Source organism: Uranotaenia lowii, chromosome 2, assembly GCF_029784155.1.
Source record: "Uranotaenia lowii strain MFRU-FL chromosome 2, ASM2978415v1, whole genome shotgun sequence".
Classification (NCBI taxonomy): Eukaryota; Metazoa; Arthropoda; class Insecta; order Diptera; family Culicidae; genus Uranotaenia; species Uranotaenia lowii.
Genome location: NC_073692.1, coordinates 372,118,008 through 372,142,186, shown reverse-complemented (window position 1 = coordinate 372,142,186; position 24,179 = coordinate 372,118,008). Strand labels below are relative to the sequence as shown.

Here is a 24,179-nt window from a genome sequence, read left to right as displayed (position 1 = left end):
AAAAAAGAAATATAGGAAACGCGAGCCTGATTTATCCGGGAGTAATTTTCAATAGCTCTGACCTGCAAGATGCACCTGGAGGGAAACCAGGCTACACTCGTCACTGGAATTGACTATCTACGGCTGCGCTTGGTACCATTCAGGAGGGTCACGTGTCCTCCCAATCTGAAGACCCCCTAGCATATATCCAGTACTATCCGAAGCTCCCGTAGGCCGTGAATGGCTAATGCTGCGATTGTTGCACATCGTCCTCTGCTTCTTTCGGTTTCCTATTGATTTTTCTTCCTTCCGGAAATTCGCTGAAGGCATGATGTAAACAATGTTTTGGTAGAAACGGCTCCTGAAGAAGGTATGATCGATGAATAAACGTTTTCTGGAAATCAATAAATTAAATGAATAAGATAAAATTTTATCAAATTCAAAGCTTTTTACCAGATATTGTTTTCAATGTGACTGATTTTTTTTGCTTCCAAAACGGAACTAACCGAAAACAAAGGGAAATTTTTTTGGGGTGGTCAGTTCGAGCTTCGAACTTTTATTTTGGTGTATTGACAGCAGCCCAAAATCGAGAACGCCAGCCGAACTTTGTTTTGATGCGCTGGCGTTCTTATTTTTGGGTTGTTTTGATTCTGAGTGTAACACGGTATTCTGGTTTTAACGTTTCGTAGCAAGGCCGTTAGCAGAGATGCCAGGTGTCCTGATAAATCAGGATTGGTCCTGATTTTTTGAAAGATCGTCCTGATTTTTTGAAACAATAAGGCTACAATAAGGCATTTCTCCACTTGTCAGACGAACAGTTGATTTCTCATGTTTACATTTTCTAGGCATATCGTGGTAGGGTAAACATAACAACAACATTACGCATGTCAAATGACGAGATAGTAACGAAATAAAATTGGCAAAGCGCACCTTGATGAGTGTAGAGAATATTGGTAGGATAATAAAAATAGTGCTTTGAATTTTCAATACTCACAATAAAATACGTATGTGTTCGTGTGTTTCGTTAGGACATCGAGAGATGTAAGTATAACAGTTTTTTAAGAGCGAGAAAATATATATCGAAGAGAGAGATTGAGAGATTTAGTAAGGCCGATTGGAATCAGGCCTCAGTTCGTTAAGAGATGTTAACAAGGATAGTTGATTCGCGTTTAATTTTCTGAAGAAGAAAAAAACGATCGGTTACGACAATGAGGAGAATATAAATTCTTTATTCAATTGATTGTAAATTCATAACAAGTTAAGACATGAAGGTATGTTAATGCTTTTAATTAAAGAAGTTTTTAAAAGAAAGCATTGAACAGTGCTTATCTTCAAAGATCAAAATGGCGACCAGTTGGTGTTTATATTTTTTTAAACAAAAACAAAAAGTTACCCTACCACAGCATGTCTCAGGAAATACTCTATAGCAGTATTTCACCTTTATTTATGCAATTTAAGGAAAATTTGTGATGTCCTGAAATATTCTAAATTTTTTCATGTTGTACTGATTTTTGACAAAATTACCTGGCATCCCGGTCCGGTTCCTTTTAGAAGAATCGTAATCGTAATTTGTATTTTGATGCCAAATGACTTAGAAATGCATGCCCTAAATAAAACAGGTAAAACTTTGATCTTTACATTTCATGTAAAGTTTGATTTCATTTAAAATTCGGTCAAATGTGTTTTATAGCTTGCTTGATTATAAAGCCGATCTCATTCGGTAAAATTTGCTGTGATTTTACAAGATATGAAAGAAAAAAGCATGTCGTATTTTAAGACGCCAAGGAAGGTTTGTTTTGAATCCTCTATGCACACAGGATAAATGGACTTAAGTAGCAAGCAAAAATAATTACGGCCAAACAGTAATGATAAATATTTTATTTTTTCGCAACATTTTTTTTTTTTGAGATTTTTTATATTAATTTAATATTCATATGCAAATCCGCACATTTGATTTTAAAAATGACGGCCATAAAGCCGGGAAATATCCGGGCAAATCTTCTCAAAACCTTAAAATTACTCAACATAACTCAAGGAAAAAATAGATTTTTGTTTTTTCATTAAAACTCCTCAATGGATTTTCAATCGTATTTTAGGCTTCCAAAAAACCTTTCATAATTATTTAAGAAAAAACTTGTTAAAAAAATTTCGTTTAGGAGGCGTTTGTTGTTTTTTTGTGTGATTTGCCAAATAAAGTGAATAAATCCGGGCAATTTTCAATGAAAACCTGGCAACCGTGCCGGGCCGAACTGTTCCCAAATTTTGTACAAAATATCCGGGCAATCTGGCAACCTTAGTCTACGCAAAGATGTGAATTATTTTGTTTTACAGATTCGATTTTTTCAATACGACTCGTAAGGTTATCCAAGGAAAGTTGCCGAGTTGGATTATTCCGTCGATTACTTAGAAGCTTTGTGACGTTTGTGAGTTTTGTGATTAAATGCCTAAGAAATTTTTGAAAATTTTTAAAATTCATTTATTTATTTATCAACCAACAAGAAGGGCAATTTAGCATAGCATAGCATAGCATTGGGTGACTACACACATCTTGCATTGGCTGATACATGCGGTACAACTTATTATCAAGAACAATACAAGATGCCAAAATGAGTATCTGGATTCAAAACTCATTTCAAGTGTTGCCATTGAAAATCAGTGTAGTACTACAATGCACACCTCGACAAGTCAATGTAATCATAGTGGGGATAATCTGAAACAGCTAAAGAAACTTTTTAGGTGCAGAGAACTCATACGACCCAGGATGCTGTTTTCAGATAGGAAGGGGAAAGGTTGTTTTATAGGAAATCCTACTTGGCAGATAGGATTGATGAAGAATTTAAATACAATTGCTAAATCATATAAGCTTATAAAAAAAGAGAAAACAGGAACGAGCTCACCAATCTGTAGACAATTGTAGATGGACATCGTACTATGCAAGATGCGCTGCGATACACTTTTACTACGCCTACATCCACCGGCTTCTGATTTAATGAATGCAAATCGCATTGCAAAAAAAATCTTCAGAGGGTAGCAGTATTTAGAGTCAAAAACACACTGGCGATGACTGCGTGGAAGCACTACAGCAATTCGTCTATTTTCCTCTAAATCAACCAACAAGAAGGGCAATTTAATAAAAAATCGGCAGTGGACGACTATGCCAATGTCTTGAAAATTTCTCATCAAAAAATAAAAAAAAAACAATATCGAATAAAAGCACATTTTAATACTGTTTTCATTGTCGAAAAGCTCACTTTGCAGTGAAGAATTTCATTGAATAATGTTTTTGACAGATTAATGGAAAGCCAATAATTTGATCAATGCAATGGCGGGAACAAATATCAAATTCTTGTTTTGTCACTCCCCTCCCCTCCCCCCTCCTTCGATTTTCCAAAAATCCTGAAGGGGAAAATAAATAAAGTTTAAAGTGTTTTATACAAAAATTTGAAAAATTCTTCGAAAATTGAAAACAGTTGAAAGATCGATGGTTCGATACCAGATTTTTTATTCGAATTTTTTTTTAATTTTCGACCTAAAATATATTGATTTTTCGATTTTTAAAATGCATATTGTATGCGAGTTCATTGCATGCAAGCTTTTGACCAATTTGTTCAATTTTTTTGAAAATTTGGATTATTTTTTATTATCTTCTGAATGAGATATTGAACAATAAAAACATGCAATTTTCTAAAGAAATCACTCAAAAAGAACCATTAAACTTCAAAATAGTAACACCTTCAATGAAGTTGTGTAGTTTTTCAATTTTCACAACTCTTTCATACAAAGCTAGGCTCAAAACTCGCTTCGAAAAAAGTTAAACGAATTTTCGTTTTTTGAGGTTAGTTTTTGCCAAAATGTCTTTAAAACAAGTTGTTTCAAAAGATAGAGCTTTGACGTCTTCAACACAGTTTTTTAAAATTAGATGATCTACAACTTTCTCGAAGACATCATAATGATAAAATGATAAATACAAAAAATAGAAAAATTATCTCACTTATAGGTGATTTAATCAGGAAAAAAATTACAAACAAATATGCTCATTTCAAATTTGTTCCGGCCTTACTCACTCAAAAAATTATGCGCATTCGATCAAACTCCCAGAATTATAATTTTCTGAAGAAGGATTTTGTTTAGTTCTTAATTTATCTTGTCTCTTAATTAAAAAAAAAGGTTTTTTAATCACATTCAGAAAAAGATATTAAATAAAACTTGAAATCACTTGTTGAGTATTTGAAATTCTCGTAACTGTTTTGTTTTTTATGTGATTTCGATCATTTCAACGACAAATTTTCTTTAAATAGTACGATCTTCAACTTTAGTGCAGACATTAAGCCTCCAAACTATTTTTTTTAAAGATTTTCACTATCCCCTTTCCTTTACGGTGCAAAAATCTTTGTTTTTTTTTTCATTCGAGAATATGGAAGACTATAAATAAACCGTTAATCGTTTGGCCAATATTAATTTTGATCGCTTTTAAGAGATCGTTTCACCCTTTGAAAAATTACATTTAAAACACAAATGAACTTCAAATACGAAACGTTATTTTGTTCAAAGAAATTAAAATTATTTTCGTTTTGTTTTTGTTTTCATCGTATTTTTGAGAAAATTTTAAGTGAGAACCAATCAAAACCCCAAAACAGTCCCGTTTCGTATTTGGCAACACGCTCGAGAGTTTTTTTTATTAACTTTTTTCTTACCGATTAATAAAAATAAACCATTGTTATTATTATTAACTCTATTTATCATCGTTTTTAAATAATGTTGAGTCATTTTTTGTTATCATATTTTTATCATATTTTAGACACTCTTTTCCACTCTGTTTTTGTTATGTTTATAATGTTTGTTATTTACAAATATGATATGTAATTTTTGTCGTTTTAGATCTTTTTTTAAAATTTATTTTCTTTTCTATTCTAGTAAAAAGTGATGAAAGATTTAAGCACACAACTGTAAACAAACAAAACGAGTTTGGCTCTTTAAAGCCTAAAAGTATTAGCCGTTTCAAATAAAGATGTTACAAAAAAATCTTATTTTAGATATTTTTTTTCACTTCTATTCTTTTGTTTGTATTTGTTTTTGAGGTTTTTGAAATTTTAATGTTTTTCGTAATTTTTGAGTGCTTTATAATTTTGTTTAGAATTTTTTGTTATTGTTATTATATTTTATCAACATTCAAGAACGTTGAAACGTATTTATGATGTTAGATCGAAATTAGATTGGTCCTTTTATAGCCAAAACTATTGTCGTGATTTTACGAATCTCAATTCAGAGATTCACTTAAACACGTCTGTCGCTCACAAGAATAGACCAATGACTGACTTTGTTTTGTTTGTTTGCCTAGTGTTGCCAAAATAGCAAACGTTGCCAATGAAATTTCTTTATATTCAGTGTTGCCGAATACAACTATTATTTTAATTTATTTTTAATTAAATTTGATTTCTTTTCGACATATCCTTCATCTCATCCCTACAACTACATATATGGCAATGTCGTTCCAAAAAACCGTTCGATTTTGGCACATGGCGAAAACGAATGTTTCCAAAATTCATTGTTGCCAAAACCGAACGGGGTCTTTATGATATTTCTAGTTCCCAAAATATTAAAGTGTTTATTGCCCACAGTACTTCCTCTGCAGTTCGCCAAGGCAGCTTTTGAATTGGTTCTTGACTTTGACCTAGAATTATCCCTTGATCTGTTCTAAGAACTCATATCATTTTTCAGTTCAATTCAGCAGAGCTCAACAAATCACTTTTAAAACCCTTATGTGTTAGATGTGATATTGTGCAAGTTCTACAAACATAATGTCCGAACTAGAGGTAACTTGAAACAAGTCCGTTGATAAATCTTAAGATTATTCGAGCTAAGACAAAAAAGTTATTTAGGTAAGAAGAAATGTATTTTCAGCTTAAGTATAAGCTAGATTTACTGCCATTAGTCTTATTAAGAAATGTACTCATATTTGTTCTTTTACGATCATCTTTTGGAAAGAATCCTGTTCAATCGAAAAAAAACTTATTGAAATTGAAATCTTGGCCAACTACTCTGCTGTTTTGCACATATGTATGTACTAGTAAAATCGTTTTTTTTTAAACAATTTCGTTTTCTTCGCTTTTCTTTAAGTTAAGACAATTTTACAAAGAAAAAATCAATTCTTCAAAAGGCTTGCTATGAAAATTGATCGTGCAGGAGAAAATATGAGTACATTTCCAGATGAAACTAATGACAGTAAATTTATGTAGATTCTTAAGCTAAACATATCTTTCTTCCAACCATAACTAATGTTGATTCATTATTCTGATTTGTATCTTGGATACAATTTTTTTTTCTCAAATCTACACCAAAAGCTTCTAGTTCTAGTACACATAAGAGTGACAATGGATGTATACAGTGAGCGAAATAAGAATAGCACCACTATGTGTTTTGCTTGTTAAAATATGAATGATTGAAAATTACGAAAATTTTCTTCCTTAGTTTGTTCTGAATTGCTTAACGGATAAATCAAGCATAAGTTTACTTTTTTTGAACGTAGCAATTGGCGTTGAGGACCAAAAATATAGAAAGGGGGTGCGAAATAAGAATAGAAGCACTTAAGTTTTTCAACAAAAACAAGCTTATTTTTTATAATTTACTGTGTAAAAGTAAATAATAACGCTTTTACGAATTATTTGAATAAATTTTAAGGAGTTTTCCAGAATTCCAAAGGTTTTCATAGGTTTTAATTAGGGGGTTTTAAAAGATGCTCCTCTAGCGTTAAGGAATTCGATATTTGAGCTGTAATTCTTTACCAAACTACTTATTTTCTTCATAAAAATGACGTGAAATGATGAAACAAACATTCGGGATTAATTTTGAATCAGAAAAAAATAGGTTAGAAATCAAAAACTTTGATTTTGTTCAGTAAACCACACTTTATTCCAGTTTCAAGTCGTAGATGGCAGCACGAGGTATTTTCTCATCACAGTTTTGTGCAAGTTCACGCTGCAGAAAGCTTTTCCGGATTTGCAAAAGAATCACCACCACAAAAATGTACAACCGCAAAAATTCCTGCTCATCTCAACTTCCGATTCAATTGCAAATCATACCAATAATACTGCTAGCCGTCTGGTCCATCAAGCTCCATCGCAAAGTATAACTTTATTCTGGTAATCGGTCCAAAAAATTCACTTTTAGTAACCTTGATGCAATTCTAATTTTTTTTTTATTTAGTGATCTTAGAATTTCCAAAGCGTGCACACGGTACATGTATTTATTTCTTGATCAAAACCATCCAGCACTTCCTAATTAATCCCGGATATTTGAAAATGGGCATGAATTTGGTCTATGACTCAAATCCAGAGAAATAGTGTTTGACTATTAAAAAACATTAGTATTTTTGAATTCGAACCTACTTTTTGGATTCAAACTCAGCCTCAAATCTATGTTTCATCATTTTGCATCATACTTATGAATGTTAATGAAGAAAGCAAGTAGTTTGGTAAACAATAACAACTCAAATATCATATTCCTTAACGCTAGAGGAGCATCTCTTGAAACCCCTTAATTAAAAACTATGAAAACCTTCGGAATTCTGGAAAACTCCTTCAAATGCAGTTATGTATTCAAATAATTCATAGAAGCGTTATTATTCACTTTTACACAGTAAATTATTAATAATAAGCTTGTTTTTGTGGAAAAACTCAAGTGGTTATATTCTTATTTCGCACCCTTTTTTCACATTTTTGGTCCTCAACGCCAATTGCTACGTCCAAAAAAAGTAAACTTATGCTTGATTTATCCATTAAGCAATTCAGAACAAACTGTGGAAGAAAATTTTCGTAATTTTCAATTATTCATATTTTAACAAGCGAAAAACATAGTGGTGCTATTCTTATTTCGCTCACTGTATGGGGAAAAATTAATCATCGAATTTCGAACACGGACCAAATACATTTTGTAGATTGACCCAAAAAACTGACCTGTGCAAACCTCAGCTCAATCGGATCTAGATAACTTATGAAAATAGGTTAAAATTCATTTATTAAATTTGTGCACTTTTCTGGCAAAACTATGGAACATTACAAAGATTTTGAAAATAAAGGTTTTAATTCAATGATCAACTTTCCCGATTATCGCGAATAGTTTTAAATTCCGAAAAAAAGGAGTTTTCTTTTGTCAATTTTTCCGAATTCTGTTCAATACGAGAATGTTGATGATATTCTCAAGAAGATTTCAAGCAAATTGAATCTTTGATATTTCATAGGCCAAGTAGTTCTGCAATAAATCTATAAATTTTAAAATTGAAATTTTTGTTATTCTGTGCCTTGAATCGAAATTTAGCAAAACAGTCAAAAATATCAAAACCTCATCATTTTTGTGTCTTTTTATTTACATTTTTGTAAAATCGTGATATTAAAAACAATTTTTCTATGTTGCCAACTTTTATCAAATACTCTTGAACCACCTTTATGTCTATCCTTATACCCACGAAGGATCTCACGGAGTCCTTTTCCAACGCACACTACTCGCGGTGCGGAAAACTTTCCCAATTTGTTTGTGTGTTTGTGTCAGCCAAAGTCACAGCTCGAAGAAAGCACCCAACAAAATAAACAGTATCCTGGTTTCTTACGTTGAAGTGTTTGTGTGCTCACCCTTGTATACGATTATCAATGAGCTCTGACAGAACGATTTGCCAGGATCTGACATTTTCCTTGTCGCATTTGAGCTCCTGAGCTGTAAAAGTGTTCACGGTTTTTTCTCGGCTGGTCGTCGTCGTTCTTCGGGATCCTTCTACAAAAGTTTATCTTTGAATGTTGTGATTTTTTTTCTTCTTCGGTTTCCTCATTCTTTTGATCGGAAAATTCGGGAAAAAGATTATCCCGTTCGCGAAATCCAACGGGAATCGCGCCGTTTCCGTCTACAGTGTGGAAGAATTATTGTTAAAAATTTGGGTGGTGACGAAAGGTGGTTTTTCCTGAAACCATATGCTTCGCGGTTGGGTTGGTCCTGTAATTGGCCCTAGTATTTTCTCTTACAATTCCTTGTTTTTTCGTGAAGAATAAAGGTCCAGGGTGACTTCCCGGGAGGACTTCAGCCCACTTTCCAAAGGGCAAATGTGAAAAACTCAAGTGGATACCTCAATCGAAACGAAAGGAAAGAAATCGAAATCAACCTCCCCCCAATTGTGATAATAGCTTTTTTACCGTTTGGAGATTCGGTGAATGGGAATAATCGATTCTGGAAATTACACGGCAACGGTTGAAGAAAAAAAAGTCAAACTACGGGCAATCAACCATTAGAATAAAAAAGTAGAGTCGACTACCTACTGTGGAAAATGGGCGGTGGTTTGAAATTGTAAAATTGTTATCGACTAGAAAGTCGGTTCGGAAAATTACTCCCCAAAACGGGTGAGTCAGTTCCAGTAAGTGAGAGAGTGAGCTAGAAAGAATCATACATACCTCGTTCGTGGGGAAAAAGCTTATCATCGCTACAAATCGGCTGCCGCAAGGCTCCTCTAAAATGTGTAAATGAGTTTTTCCAGTGACTGTGCAGAAAAAAAAGTCGTGAATATTTTCTCCTTGGCAGAGCCTTGATTTTTCCCCAAAACCCAAAAAAAATGAGCCCCAGGGAAGGTTTTATATTGGAAGGCGTCTCGCTGCCAAACGGAAGTGCTGTTAAAGAATCTGCCGAATAAAGGTCATAACAACAACGCAAATTCCTACCCAACGACGCGTAGAAACGCAGGAAGCAGGAAACAAATTACAGGCTGCCAGGCTGGAGAAATTGCGACGAAACATTCGGCCCTGGCAATGGCCTTACACACGATGTACCGGGCGCTGAGGCTGCGTCTTGTGAACCGTAAGCAATGTATAAACGCTTTTTTCAATTTTTAATTTCTACCCTTTTTAAGTTGCTTGATTGCCATCTTTTGGGAAACACAAAATTTTGAATTGAAACCTTAAAATCTAATACCTGAATCTCAGTTCAGGATTTTTATTGAATAAACCTGCAGAATTTTAAGTCTATTTAAATGAAGATATCGAATCTGGATTTGGAATCTGTACTTATAGTGAATTTGAATTTTAAGTCTTATTTCTTAATCCCAAGTCTGAATTTAAGTCCTGAATCTGAAATCTGAGTTTGGAACGTGAATTATGAACTCCTTTTTCTAACTCTGAATCTCATAGTACGAGTCTTGAATATGATAGAAAAATCTTCAAAGAGACTTAGTGAAAAGATTTTAGAGGTTTTCACTATTGTACTCGAGTAATTTTGAACTGGTTTCTTCTTCCTAATGACAATTCTTATAGCAATTCCGTTGCAGAGAGAGGTCAACGAGATGGTTCCTACGACCATTACAAAAAGTGTTGTAAGTGTTTCTATCTTATTTCAAATACACAGGCAAGTTTTGACAAAATGAGATGATTTTAATAACAAAAAAGACTACTCGTACTTTTCAAAGAGGGGTCCCATACAAAAGTAATGTAGAATGCAATGTACAAAATTCAAACAGTTTTCAAGTGATTTTTATTAAATTATTTAAAAGGAAGTTTTGAAATTGCCAAATGATTTAAAGCAATGAACGAGTCCATCTTTTTTTTTTTTTCAAAACAGGCGAATCGCATTTAAAATCAAAATGAAATAATACAACTCAACTCGAAAATTGTTTATGTGATTTTCATCAAATTTCGTACACAAGAAAGTTTGAACATAACCAAGAACTCAAGGTTCCCACTATTTTCGGCAGTGCTCCATACACAGTTTGAGAAAACAGAAGATTTTATGTACAACTTTAATAATTTTCAAGTATTTTTCATAAAAAAAAAGATATATTGCTGCGAAAAATTTATTCAGTTGCCTCCTAAGCCGATGTCCGCGAGTTCGAGCCCAAGAATAAACATCGAACTCAGTTGTACCGGATAAGTTTTTCAATAACTGTCCGCTAAGTGCAACATTGATATAAAGTCGCGAATGCCATAAAGAAGGCAAAACGACTATAATCAAAAAATAAATAAAAAAAAATATAATTCTACTTTTAAAACTGGGGTGTCAAAAAATAACGTCACAATTCGTACGTCAAATTTGGTACTCAACAAGAACCAAAATAACGAGAAATTACACCTACAGCATCTATGTATATTTAAATGAATTGCTGTCTGTCTGTCTGTCTGTTCCCTATAAGGATATACGGACGATAGTATTGGTTAAAAATTGGCCTCAGCCATAACCTCAAATTTGGATTTGCTGGCGGCCTCACCAGTGATGCTAGATTCGTTACTAAAATTAGTATTTGCTTGTTTTAAACTGATTATAATATTTCTGAATTGATTAAATTTACACCCAAAACACCAAAACACGAACATCTGTGTATCGCTTTTCGACAGGACGAATTTATTTTAATTTAAATTAGTACCGGAAAATCGCGTTTATCGTGCGCCCTTCTCAAAAATCGATTCTATTCTCCCATGGTTTGAGGTTAGGGCTGAGGCCTCCTGCTAAGGTGGTGTTCGTGTAGAACTGTAAATATATCCTCGGAAACTACTGAACCCATTTGCGTGAAACTTGGCAGGAGGGGTCTTTGAGAGCCGGGAAGGTTCTCATAATAGTTTGAGACCCCTCCTACTATCTGGATGGGGAAAGGGGGTCTCTCAAAGAAAAATTAATGTTTGCATAGCTCGAGAACTGATCGAGCAAATTCAACCATTTTTGGGATGGGAGGGTATTTTGATACGAGGAATGTTTCTTTGAATATTTGGTAGTATTCCCTCCTTCCAGTGGGAAGATAGAAAAGAGAGAGGACGACTAAATTACATTTTTTTTTTCATTACCCGAGAACTAATGACGCTAATGGAGCCAAGGAAAGGTATTTGAGTATAAGGAATATTTCTAGAGTTTTATTTGATTAGGTCGTATGAGCCACCCGACTTGTTTCGAGAAAATCGCTGCTGAAAATTTGTAACACATTTTCAAATCTTGTTTTTCAAATGTGACTTAGAATTGTCTGAGAAATTTTTATGCGATACAATAATAGATGAGAAATGTGCCAGTGAAAGAGATACAGGCATAAATTTAAATGTTCGGGTAAACAAGTACTTACGACCTTTTGCATTGCGTTTTTGGCTCAAACGTCGTTTCGCAAATTGGTTTGTTTTATCTGATAACATGACTTATTTTGTCCTAACCTTCGCTTATTTCTGATAATTTGCTTTAAGTACTAAATTTCTAATAATTTCTAAACATATTATGGCTTCTCTGGGGTATGACTCAATTATTGGCAAGTAATTTGAGGAAATTCCTCCAACGGTTATTGAAATAATTCTCAAGCATCTTAAAAAAGAGGATTAAATAAAGTGGACTTACGTTTGAATCCCTGAAGCGTTGTCTGCGGGTGATATGCGCTCTACAGAATTGGTGAGAGGGCCTTGTCCAAGTCTCTTAACATTAGAGATTAGCAATCTCTAATCACCTCTGTGCGGCAGCTTGGAATCTGTGCTGCGAGGGACTGTGAATCAGGTTCCTATTCAACTGGAAATGGCCGATTACTAGCTGGGACTCTGCTGATAACCATTCATAGAGTGCAGAAACCACAGAAATAGCTCATCCGAAGCTTTTATGTTGAATGCCACTGTTGGGAGAAAAATTATCGAGCTGAAAAAGAAATTTAGACATCAATCTAACGATTATTGCACTTACCCAGTAACAAGATAAAGAAATTTATTTCACTACGATAATCAGAACCACTCTTTTAAACGATTCCCGTTTTAATAAATTAACATTTCAGCACCTGGCAGTGAATTTCCTTCCAAAATGCAAAACGTTACAAAAACCAACCCGACGAAATGTTGTTTTACGTCATTTTGCATCACGGCAATCCAGTGCTGCGCAAAACGTCGTTAAAACCAATTTGCACTCAAAAATGAGAAATTGTTTATGAGTCTTAATTTCAAATCATGTTCTAAAATTTATTTATTGATCAAATGAAACCAAATTTTTACCTAACATAGAAAACATGTTTTTCAATCGTTTGCAGTGAATAGCTCGATTTTGTTTATGTTGGCTCATACGACCTAATCAAAACAAACTCTAGATTTCTATGATGGTTTGGTACCCCTCCCTCATTCCAGTTGATAAAAGAAAGGGAGAGGGGGCTCCCATTTTTTTTTTCATAACTCGAGCACTTATCAAGTAAATTGAACCAAATTTGGAATGGAGGGATATTTGTGTACGTAAAATGTTTCTTTGATTATTTAGGACCGTTCCTTTTCCATTCAGTGGAAAGATAGGAAGGGGGAGGGACCTCCCATAAAAGTTGTGGTACATCTCGAAAACCAATAAAGCAAATGGAACTCAATTTTGTAGCTTTTGAGTAAGAGAAATGTTTCTATGACTAATAAAGACTCCTTCCTCATGACATTGGGAGGATAGGAATGGAGGAGTGGCACTTTTATAAACTCGAACACTTATCAAGTTATTGGAACCAAATTTGACATGGAGAGATATTTGGATACGTAAAATGTTTCTTAGGTGATTTAGCACCCCTCTCTCCTTCTAATGGGGAGATACAAAGTGCCAAGGGGGGAATCCCACACAATTTTTTAAAAGGAAGGATTTAAATTAATTAAAGGAATTAAAAGGAAAATGAAACTAAATTTGGCAGAACAGAATATTGGGATATCAAAAATGTTCCTAAAATTATTTGGTTATCCTATTCCAATGAGGAAACAGGAAGGGAGAAGGAGGTCTATCATACAATTTTTGAATAACTCGAATAACTTATCTAGTAAATCAAACCAAATTTTGGATGGGAAAATATATGAGTACGTTAAAGGTTTTAATTTTAGACCCCACCCGTTTTCCAGTAGGAGGATGAGATGCGGAAAGGGGCTATCAGCGCTACCATATATTATTAGTTGACGAACTCTCCCCCTCCTCATTTAAAGCTTAGTTCTTTTAGAAATGGGACAGTTACAAATGCGTGTATCTCAAAAACCATTCGTTTGATCGAATTACATTCTATGAAGGAGATTAAGGTTATCTTATGATAACTCACGAAAAAATTTGAGAAAAATTATTTATCGTTTTTTGTAAGAATTTTTTTATACTTTATTCATGGTACCTCCTATCGGCCGGCGCTTACTTTTTTCAGTCATGATTTTGATCAGTTTTTCAAACTTAAACTTCGTCTTATCTGTATTTTGAGTAGCTGCATCCTCCACCTACAATTTCTGCTACTTTCAGGTTCAATACTTCTCTTTTAAAAGAAACTGAGGACAATTTAGTGGATACAGCTGTTTCGAAATTAACATAACTTGATTATCTTTGAGTCCCTTTAAAGCGTTTTTAATGGAGTTTTTGCTGGCAAAATCTGACAATAACGAAATAGAGATTGAACTTCGAGTTTAATTGGTTAGTATGGATCGTAGGTTGCGAAGGGTACATACAAGATCACTCTTTTTAGGCTTTAAAAACAGCAAAAAAAAATTTTTTTGTTTTGAAAATTTTTGTGTTTTGTTTTTTGTAGGAGCGGAATCTTTGCAAATCATTATATTTTGTACAAAACAACCATTAAACACATAGTTTAATATGCTAGAGACCAACGAACAGACATGTTATAGGATTCAAACGCTGGAAGTTGTTTGAAATAGCCTCCGTACCGGCTATAGAGCTTACAAGCACTGGAACAAGCAAACATTTGTTGTTTGAGGTTAGGTTTTAATGTCTTATAACTTGGAAATACTTTCAGCTTATCAAAGATTTTTTTTTTGAACATCTCAACGAACTAAGTGTAGGGTTTTCGCTAATTCAATATTTAAAATGCTGGTATGAGACTTGACTTCCCTGATGATCCATTTCCGTAGTTACCGATCATGTGCTTCACTCCAATGCTTTATTTGAACTTTGTGGACATTTTTGACAGTGTTTGTAAACTTTTCCACCATTCACACACAGTAGTTCTTTGAATAATCAACGGTTTCGTTAGCTATCAATTTTATAATGACGGATTTTGAAGGAAACTGGGCAGAATATTTTTGTCATTTTCTCTTACATCGTAAATATCTCAAAAAAGCGTGAATTCTAAATTTTGGATAAAATAGGTCTAAAAGTACTTTTTACAGGCAGCAAAATGCTGTCGAATTTTTGAATATCAGATTACTGTGAAATGAGCTACTAGCAAAAGAAAGTGTCCCATTTCTGAAAGAACTAAGCTTTAGTCGGAGTATATAAAGGGGAAACCTAGAACTAATCGAGCAAATGGACACAAATTTGGCATGGGAATGTATTTCGGTGCAAGAGATATTTTTATGATTATTTATTTGGGTGCAAGAGATATTTCTATGATAATTCAAAACACTTCTTCTTTTTTCCAGTGAAAAGAAGGAACAAGATGAAGGGGTTTTTTGATGTCATGTCTCGAGAACTCATAAGGCACATGAAATCAAACTTTATTAGAGGCCCCACCCGCCTTAGAATTGGGAGGTTCCATAAAAATATTTGTTCGTAGCTCAAGAACAAATCATACAAAATTTGTTGATCAGCTCAAAAACTAATCAAGAAAGTGACAGTTAATTGCTATGGCTATGGAAGTGTTTTCCGTACTCTTTTTTTTCCAGGAGATAGACATGAAGAGGGCTTCCATACGAGTTTAAACAACACGAGAATTTATCAAGCAAAAGAAACCATATTTTACGTGAGAGCATAAATGCATACAAAAAATATGTCTTCAATGATTAAGGAAATCACCTTTCTTTCAGTAAAGAGACGTGATGGAGTTTTTGTGCATGGCTCGAGAAATCTATAACATTGATAGAAAAGATAATTTTAAATCAGGGGTGAAATTATGAATCCTATTCGATTCGAATTACCCGTTTCGAGTTGAACTCGAATCGAATTAGAATCAGTATTACGAATCTCGTTCGAGTTCTAAATTTTAACGTATTAGATTTCGAGTGAATCGGGTAGTAGATAATCTCGAAAGGTTCCATTAGAATCGAGATCGGTAATGCCAAAGTTGGTCGAATCGAACGAAACTCGATTGTTTCGAGTTCCATAATCCCGCCCCAGGTTTTGAAATTAAAAAAAAAATCATTTCAGCAAAATTAGGAATATGAACTTTGGTATAACAACTTCGTGATAATATTGCAGTACTTATTTCAAAGAGGTCGCATCTGAATGATGTTAATATTTGATTAAAAACTTATCAAAAAAAATTTTTTTTCCAAAATTTCATTAATTTTTGGAAGGTGCAGCAAGGCACACCAGGTCAGCTAGAGAAATAAAAAAATGTTATTTTTAAGGTTGGTGGAAAATGTGTGGTTCCAAAGTGCAACAGCGAGGAAAACCTACCCGAATTATATTTTTTTCCAGTCTAGAGCATAAGGAAGTTTTTTTAGAATTAATAAATTAATCACTCGTAAGATTATAAACTAAAACATTTATTAGTTTAAAAAAAACATTTTTCGGAAACATTTTAGATCCACGCCGAATCTCGAAGAATATTAAATTCAAAATTTCCCAGGAAAAAAAGGCAAAACAGGTGAAAACCACTATTAGAAAAATATCTGATTCATTTTCAAGATAATGTTATTTGTAAAATCTAATTCTTAATTTGAATCTTTTCCACAGGATTTTAATAATGTAATAAATTATTATTGATAATTTTTTGTTGATAAAATAACTTGTATTTAATCTTTAGGTTCAGCTATTATATTTTTTTGGTTTGTTGTTTAACATTTCCTAGGATCAAATTAGAATCTGAATATCGAGTTTACAAGAGTTGAAAATAAATCTGATTTGAACCCCAAATTTATTATTTTTCTTTTATTCCTCAATATTTGATACATTTTTATCAAAAATTTTCTTTCATGTGATTGAAGGCTTCATTCTCTCATTTATTTTTAAAGCTTTAAAAACTGGAAACTTTTAAGACTTATTTTCGAAAGTAAATAATGATTTTTAATTATTAATTATTGTTATAAAGGAACTTCAACCCGAACAATGAGTTACTCTTAGCAGGCTCTTGCGAAGGGCCTGTCTATGGGGGCGGGGGTTTCGAAAGTTAAATTTAGCTAGAATTAATAACTATATTAAAAATGCACACTTATGAAGGAAACTGATTTCTAACCTTTTTCTTACGCATAGCCATCACACTAAATTGAAAAAATGATAAATTTTACTGATATGATTCAAAACAAATTAGAATCAAAATTTCAAATCAAGTTATTTCCGGTAATTTATTAATAAATTATTCAAAATGATGATCCGTATTCGGGATTAGAAATTACAAGTCAATATTTCCGAAAAACAGAAAAAATAATGCGAATTAAAATTTTGAATTAAACAAAAAATTGTAACTTTGAACATAAGAATCAGTACACAAAGTCAGAGATAAAATGCTTTTATATATTCAAATTTTTTCTGTTTTCAAAGTAAAAAGATGGAAAAGTTCATTTTTGATTGAAGTTCACAATAATAACTCTGTATATTTAAAATAAAACATGATACAATCATCATCTGTGAAAAAATACAGGCTAGGAAATGGGTGATTCTTTGAAAGATCACATTCTAAGCTGATAAAAATAAAAATAATTTATTCCAAGTTTGTCCAAGTATGTAAATAACGATAGCACCAAGCAAACAACATTAAAGTAAATTGAAGCTGAAGTTGCTAATTCGAATCATTTTTCGATCTTTAACATTGATTAATTTCACGGCACCCTTCAAAATAATCTAAATCTTATCATTGATAATTTAAAAAAAATCATGATCGATCAAAAAGATGTTTAAATTTAAAAAACTTTTGAAAAGTTTTTAAATTTCCAGGTGTTATAAAAGTTTAAAATTTCAAGCTTTGAATATTTCGTTACCGACAATTAAACTCACCTCTTATTCACAACTCCTATCTCTACCTCCCCGCGGTGCCGGCTGGGGTGCGAGTAACCTAAGCGGAGATCGGGTACCCAACCCCGGTGGATGCTTTGGTCGCATGCAGACTGAGAAGGTGGCCGCACGCGTCTGTTCCCCAGGTCAGGGGCGGCGTGCAACAACAACCGAGCGTCTGTTCTCCAGGTCAGGGGCGGCTCAAACAGCGTCTGTCTTGCAGCAAGCGGCTGAATTTAGGAAATGCGGCTCCCGCCAGCTAAGTCCAAGATGGCAGCCCCATCGCGGGATAGGGACTTTAGGCTAACAACCTACTGCTCCCGATTTGAAATTGTTACGGAATCCGAAAGAAATGACCGACCTGGAACTTTGGCGACGACTTTTAGCATGAAAACACGGACACGAATTGGAACTTGGAATGTTTTAACCCTTGCCCAACAAGGCAAACTGGAACAACTTGCTAGAGAGGCTAGCCGCCTCAAGCTTGAAATTCTGGGACTGAGCGAAGTCCGTTGGCCTAATACTGGAGAACACAAGACGCAATCCGGGCAAGTCCTGCTTTACTCTGGCATACGAGGAGAACATGCTACTCGGGAACGAGGAGTTGGTTTCCTGTTAAGCCCGCAGGCCTACGCGGCCCTCATTAGATGGGAACCGATAAACGAAAGAATAATCGTAGCCAGATTTAGAACACGGGTTAGAAACCTTACAATGGTCCAGTGTTATGCGCCAACTGACGTTGCCGACTTGCAGGAGAAAGAGCAGTTTTACAGTCAACTGAACAGCGTGGTAGAGAAAATTCCGAAGGGTGACATTCAAATCCATTTGGGCGACTTCAACGCAAAGATTGGCTCCGACAATCAAGACCTTGAGCGCATCATGGGGCGCCATGGCCTAGGACAGATGAGTGAAAACGGAGAGCTGTTTGTAGAATTTTGTGGCAACAACAACATGGTGATCGGTGGATCGCTCTTCCCCCATCGACCAGCACATAAGGTCACTTGGGTATCCCGAGATGGCCGAACAGAAAATCAAATTGACCACATCTGCATCAGCCGAAAATGGAGAAGGAGCCTTCTTGATGTCCGCAACAAGCGAAGCGCAGACATTGCATCTGACCATCACCTCGTCCTTGGCGAGATACGACTGAGAGTTGCGCCTGTCCAACGGCGCGAGGAGAAAGTCGGGTGTCGATACGACGTCCGCCGGTTGGAGAATCCAGAGGTGAAAAGGGTATACGTTGAACAGCTAGAATCCCGAGCCTCGGAGCTGCCGACAGACGGAACAGTCGAAGAACAGTGGTGTGGAATCAAGAATGCCTTTATCACGACGAGCCATGGTACTCTCGGTAAAGTTTGTGGAAGAAGGAGTGAATGGATGTCGGATGAAACTTGGAGGATGGTCGATGATCGGAGAAAGGCGAAAGTCGGAATTGAGCAGGCATGTACCGGGTCAGCCAAAGCAGCCGCCCGCTTACGATATGCGGAGCTGGAAAAGGCAGTTAAACGAGCTTGTAGACGAGACAAGAGAGCCTGGACAAACTCCCTAGCCGAAGAGGGAGAAAGAGCCGCCGCCAATGGAGATATCCGATTACTTTATGACATTTCTCGCCGCCTCAGTGGTGCAAGGACTAATGCAAGAATGCCGCTGAAAGACCGAGCAGGTCAGTTATTGACCGATCGAACAGATCAGCTCAAACGATGGACTGAGCACTTCGAACAACTCTTCCGAGTCACGAATAGCGATGGCCAACAAAACCCGCAGCTCGAAGCGCCAACAGTAAGTCGCATTAATGGCGTCAACTCGGAAGCGCCCTCGCTGGCTGAAATAGAAGCGGCCATCAAAAACATGAAATCCAACAAAGCACCTGGGATCGATTGCATCCCTGCTGAAATGCTGAAAGCCGACCCTGCCCTGTCAGCACAAATGTTGCACCGTCTTTTCGCTGACATCTGGGATACTGCAACATTCCCGGCCGACTGGATGCAGGGTATCCTCGTAAAGGTCCCGAAGAAAGGAGACCTGACAGAGTGCGGTAACTGGCGAGGCATAACGTTGATCTGTACAACCCTCAAAGTACTCTGCAAAGTGATTCTGAACAGGATCCAGGAGAAAATCGACGCTACACTCCGACGGCAACAAGCTGGATTCCGATCCGGACGATCATGTGTGGACCACATCACAACGCTACGAATCATACTGGAACAAATCAACGAATTCCAGGACTCTCTTCTGCTGGTGTTCGTTGATTTCGAAAAAGCATTCGACCGACTTAACCATGAAAACATCTGGGCGGCTCTAAGGCGACGAGGGGTCCCAGAGAAACTAGTCCATCTCATCGAAGCACAGTACGAGGCATTTTCGTGCAAGGTCTTGCACGACGGTGTCTTGTCCGAACCAATCCCGGTAACTGCTGGAGTGAGACAAGGATGTATTTTATCACCGCTACTTTTTCTAATCGTAATGGATGAGATTCTGACTGGATCGATCGACTGTGCACCGAACCGAGGATTGCCGTGGAATCCTTTAACAATGGAGCAACTGAACGACCTTGACCTGGCTGACGATATTGTTTTGCTCGCCCAAACACAACCAGATATGCAGAGCAAACTCGACGACCTCACCGAAAGTTCCAAGGCAGCAGGTCTCAAAGTCAATGTCGGAAAGACCAAGTCGATGGAGATCAACACAGGAAATCCTTCCAGTTTCATGGTAGCTGGGCAACAAGTTGAGAAAGTGGAGTGCTTCCAGTATCTTGGTAGCCAGATAACGCCTGATGGTGGTACCAGAAAAGACATCGAAACCCGGATCAGAAAGGCCCGATTTGCGTTTGCGAGTCTCCGAAACATCTGGCGGTCACGCCAGATCTCTCTACGAACAAAAATCCGAATCTTCAACTCAAACGTCAAATCCGTATTGCTGTACGGGTGCGAAACTTGGTGCACATATGCGGTGACGACGCGAAAACTGCAAGTATTTGTAAACCGCTGCCTGCGGAATATCATCCGCGCTTGGTGGCCTGGCAACTGGATCTCGAATGAGGAACTACATCGCCGGTGTCATCAAAAGGCGCTAGAAATCGAGATTCGGGAACGTAAGTGGAGATGGATTGGGCACACGCTGCGAAGAGATGAAGACGAGATTTGCAGAGAGGCGCTAGATTGGAATCCAGAAGGTCATCGAAGAAGAGGCAGACCCAGAAACTCGTGGCGGCGAAGCCTAGCCGCTGAAATCCGAACTATCGACGAAAATCTTGACTGGGACCAAGTGAAGACGCTGGCTCCGGATCGTCAACAGTGGAGGTCTTTTACCACGGCCCTATGCACCGGAGGATCGGCGCGGGATCATTAAGTAAGTAAGTAAGACAATTAAACTATTGGGTCCTGGAAAAGACAAAAGCAAAAAACAAAGTTTTTCATGTTTAAAATTTAGATTTAAAGGCTTCCAGAAGATTATGTTATCAAAGCACAAAATTCAGAATTGAGAATCAAAATTAAATTTATTAAAAATATTAAAAAAAAACTTTTAGTTCGACTTTAAATTTCGATTAATTTATTTTTGTAAATTTATTTTTCGGCATATCGGTGAAAAGTAGTTATGAAATTGATAAAGATGGATAGAGAAGTGAGAAGAAAATTAACAGATGTTGAAGAGAGCGAAAGAGCATTTTTGCGAGGAAACTTATTAACGTACACCATACTTTACCCTGCAACATTTCATTATTTAGGAGAAGTAGTACCGGGATAGAGGTGGCACTACCTTAACCTATACAATGAAATCTGGTTGGTCCGAAGTCTACATGTGGTGAACACGTATACTCCGGACGGGCAAAATATGGCGTACGATAGAACCATTGCGCGCAATAGGGAAGCTTTCTGGAGCTTAACGTACGCCATATTTTGCCCGTCCGGAGTATACGTGTTCACCACATGTAGACTTCGGACCAACCAGATTTCATTGTATAGGTTAAGGTAGTGCCACCTCTATCCCGGTACTACTTCTCCTAAATAATGAAATGTTGCAGGGTAAAGTATGGTGTACGTTAATAAGTTTCCTCGCAAAAATGCTCTTTCGCTCTCTTCAACATCTGTTAATTTTCTTCTCACTTCTCTATCCATCTTTATCAATTTCATAACTACTTTTCACCGATATGCCGAAAAATAAATTTACAAAATTAATTAACGGTGGTTAACTTATCTTAAAGATTAATTTATTTGAAAATTTGAAAAAAAAACTACAACAATTCTTTGGTAATTTTTTTAAATAATTAAAATAGAATGTTAATTTATAGTATCAAGTCGATACTATAAATCATTAAAGTTATGTTCTATAGTAAGAACATTTCAAGATTATGAAAATCAAAATTTGTTCCATTAGGGACAAATTAATGATATGGAATATGATTCATTTCTTCTAATTTTCTATCCGCGTAAAATTTCCATAATTTTAAAAAGTTTTTACTAAAAGAGCATAACTTTTCAAATTAATATATAATTTAAAGAGAAAAAAGATATTTTTTAACATTCTAGAAAACAAATGCAATAAAAACATTTTAGAACAGTAAAACTAATTTTGCAAATTTTAGAATAACAATTCAAGATTCAGCATTTTGATGCCTGAATTCTGAGCTTGAATCTTTCGTCAGATTTTGTCTATTACCTCTCGTTTTGGTGATATAGAGTATATAAGTTTAAAAATGAATAAATTATGAGTGAAATAAAACATTGATAACCGATCTACAAATCTACTGGAAAGAGAATAAAGGATTCTGATATTTTTATGGTTTATTCATTTCAGGAATAATATTTTCAAGATGACCTATTTTCTGACATGTTTGTTAAAACTTATTTTCAAACACCTTTTGGGATAAAATTATTCCTCGCTACTACTAGAAATTAATTTTTTGAACTGAAAATTTCATTTGGAAACGTTGTGGAAAAATTTCTCGAGCATAACCAACATATTTCTTAGTTAACGGTTATTGTGCAGTGAATTTGAAATATTAGATCTAATATTCTATACTCTATACCTTACTAAACTTCGTTCACGAATCTCAGAAAAAAGAAAATAGGCCTGCATATCCGGATGAAGAAATAAGTGATTTTTTAATAATATTACGACTTTAAACATGTGAGGCGAATTTGTAGTTAACTTCATATGCTTAGCATCCATCTAATAACTGGAATTATTCTACATTGATCCAGAATGAATGATTTTGAAAACTCCATCAGGTGCTCTTTTTTTTCAGAAAAATAATGTAATGGTGAATCGAAACATGAAAAATGAGCAGAAATATAACGAAAATATTTAAAATATACGGGAAATCATTTCGAAAAGTCAAAAAACAATTAAATCATTAAGTAAGTAAGTAAAAACAAAAAAATTGAATGAATTTGTGAACAAATTAAGATGGATTGTTAAAAAAAGGTGTGAGAGTGATAAAAGTAACGCTTCACGCAATTCAGCTCACCTGTAGATCAACTTATTTTATTGCAAAGATTTACAAAGCTCTCATTATAAAAGGTTGAATTGAGAAGTGAATTCATTTTCGGCGTATTGGTTTGTGTTACATGTACACAAATTTATTAAAACTATTAAAAAAAATTAGTTAAAAAATCAAATTACTGACAAGTAGCAAAAGTTTCGAAAACATTTTTTTACTAAGTACCGTAAACTTGGGGAACTTTGATCAGCGGGGTAACTTTGATCAACATGAAATTTTTGCAGATAATCATCATTAACTAAGTATAAAGTTAATATATCTGAAAACTGTTTACTACGTTTGAAAGCCTGTAAATTGAGTTACAAATAAACTAAATTTGGTTTTTATTAGGAGATTTTTTATAATACTTAAAATATAATTTTAAAATCTTAAAATATCTGTTGTTTTGAAGGCTCACAAACAAACATCTCTCCTGATCAAATTTAAGCCTTTAGGAGCAAATGGATTGTTTAATGTGAAAGTTAAACTATTTTTCTTGGTTTAGGTTAAGTTTAAGTGTTATTTTTATGGTCATTTGATGATAATTTATGGATATTGAAAAAAACGGTAATTTTCCATGAAAAAGCATGTATAGGAAAAATAGCTAAAAACTCTATCAAATTGTAAAGTTTGAAGAAAAAAAGAACGTGGGAACAGTACGAGGACTTAGGGAGTTGCATGAGGGTCAAATTTTATTAGTTTTCGAGGCCATAAAATATTGAAAAATGTTTATAATTTTTGCCCCTAAATGTATACAGGAGCATTGTCCATCTTTAGAGTATATTTGTTTTTGAAAGAAAACGTTGAAAAATTCAATTGAGTCCAAACAAAAATTACTGTTATAAATATTTTGAGCCTTCTGTGCTTA

The 24,179-nt window shown here is 35.0% G+C and overlaps 1 protein-coding gene across 17 annotated transcripts in view; it reads left to right on the top strand.

The window, feature by feature from the left end:
• LOC129748323 (probable phospholipid-transporting ATPase IA) overlaps positions 1 to 24,179 on the top strand; it is a 329,089-nt gene that overhangs the window by 178,968 nt on the left and 125,942 nt on the right. The window contains exon 1 of one of the 17 annotated variants that reach the window (XM_055742886.1): positions 8,685 to 9,810. The exons of 15 other annotated variants lie outside the window; for them this stretch is intronic. In XM_055742886.1, the coding sequence (XP_055598861.1) occupies positions 9,762 to 9,810 (49 nt within the window). In that variant the 5' untranslated portion in view covers positions 8,685 to 9,761. Of the gene's footprint in view, positions 1 to 8,684; positions 9,820 to 24,179 lie in introns of those variants that run through there. One more of the 17 variants, XM_055742885.1, reaches the window with a different exon arrangement.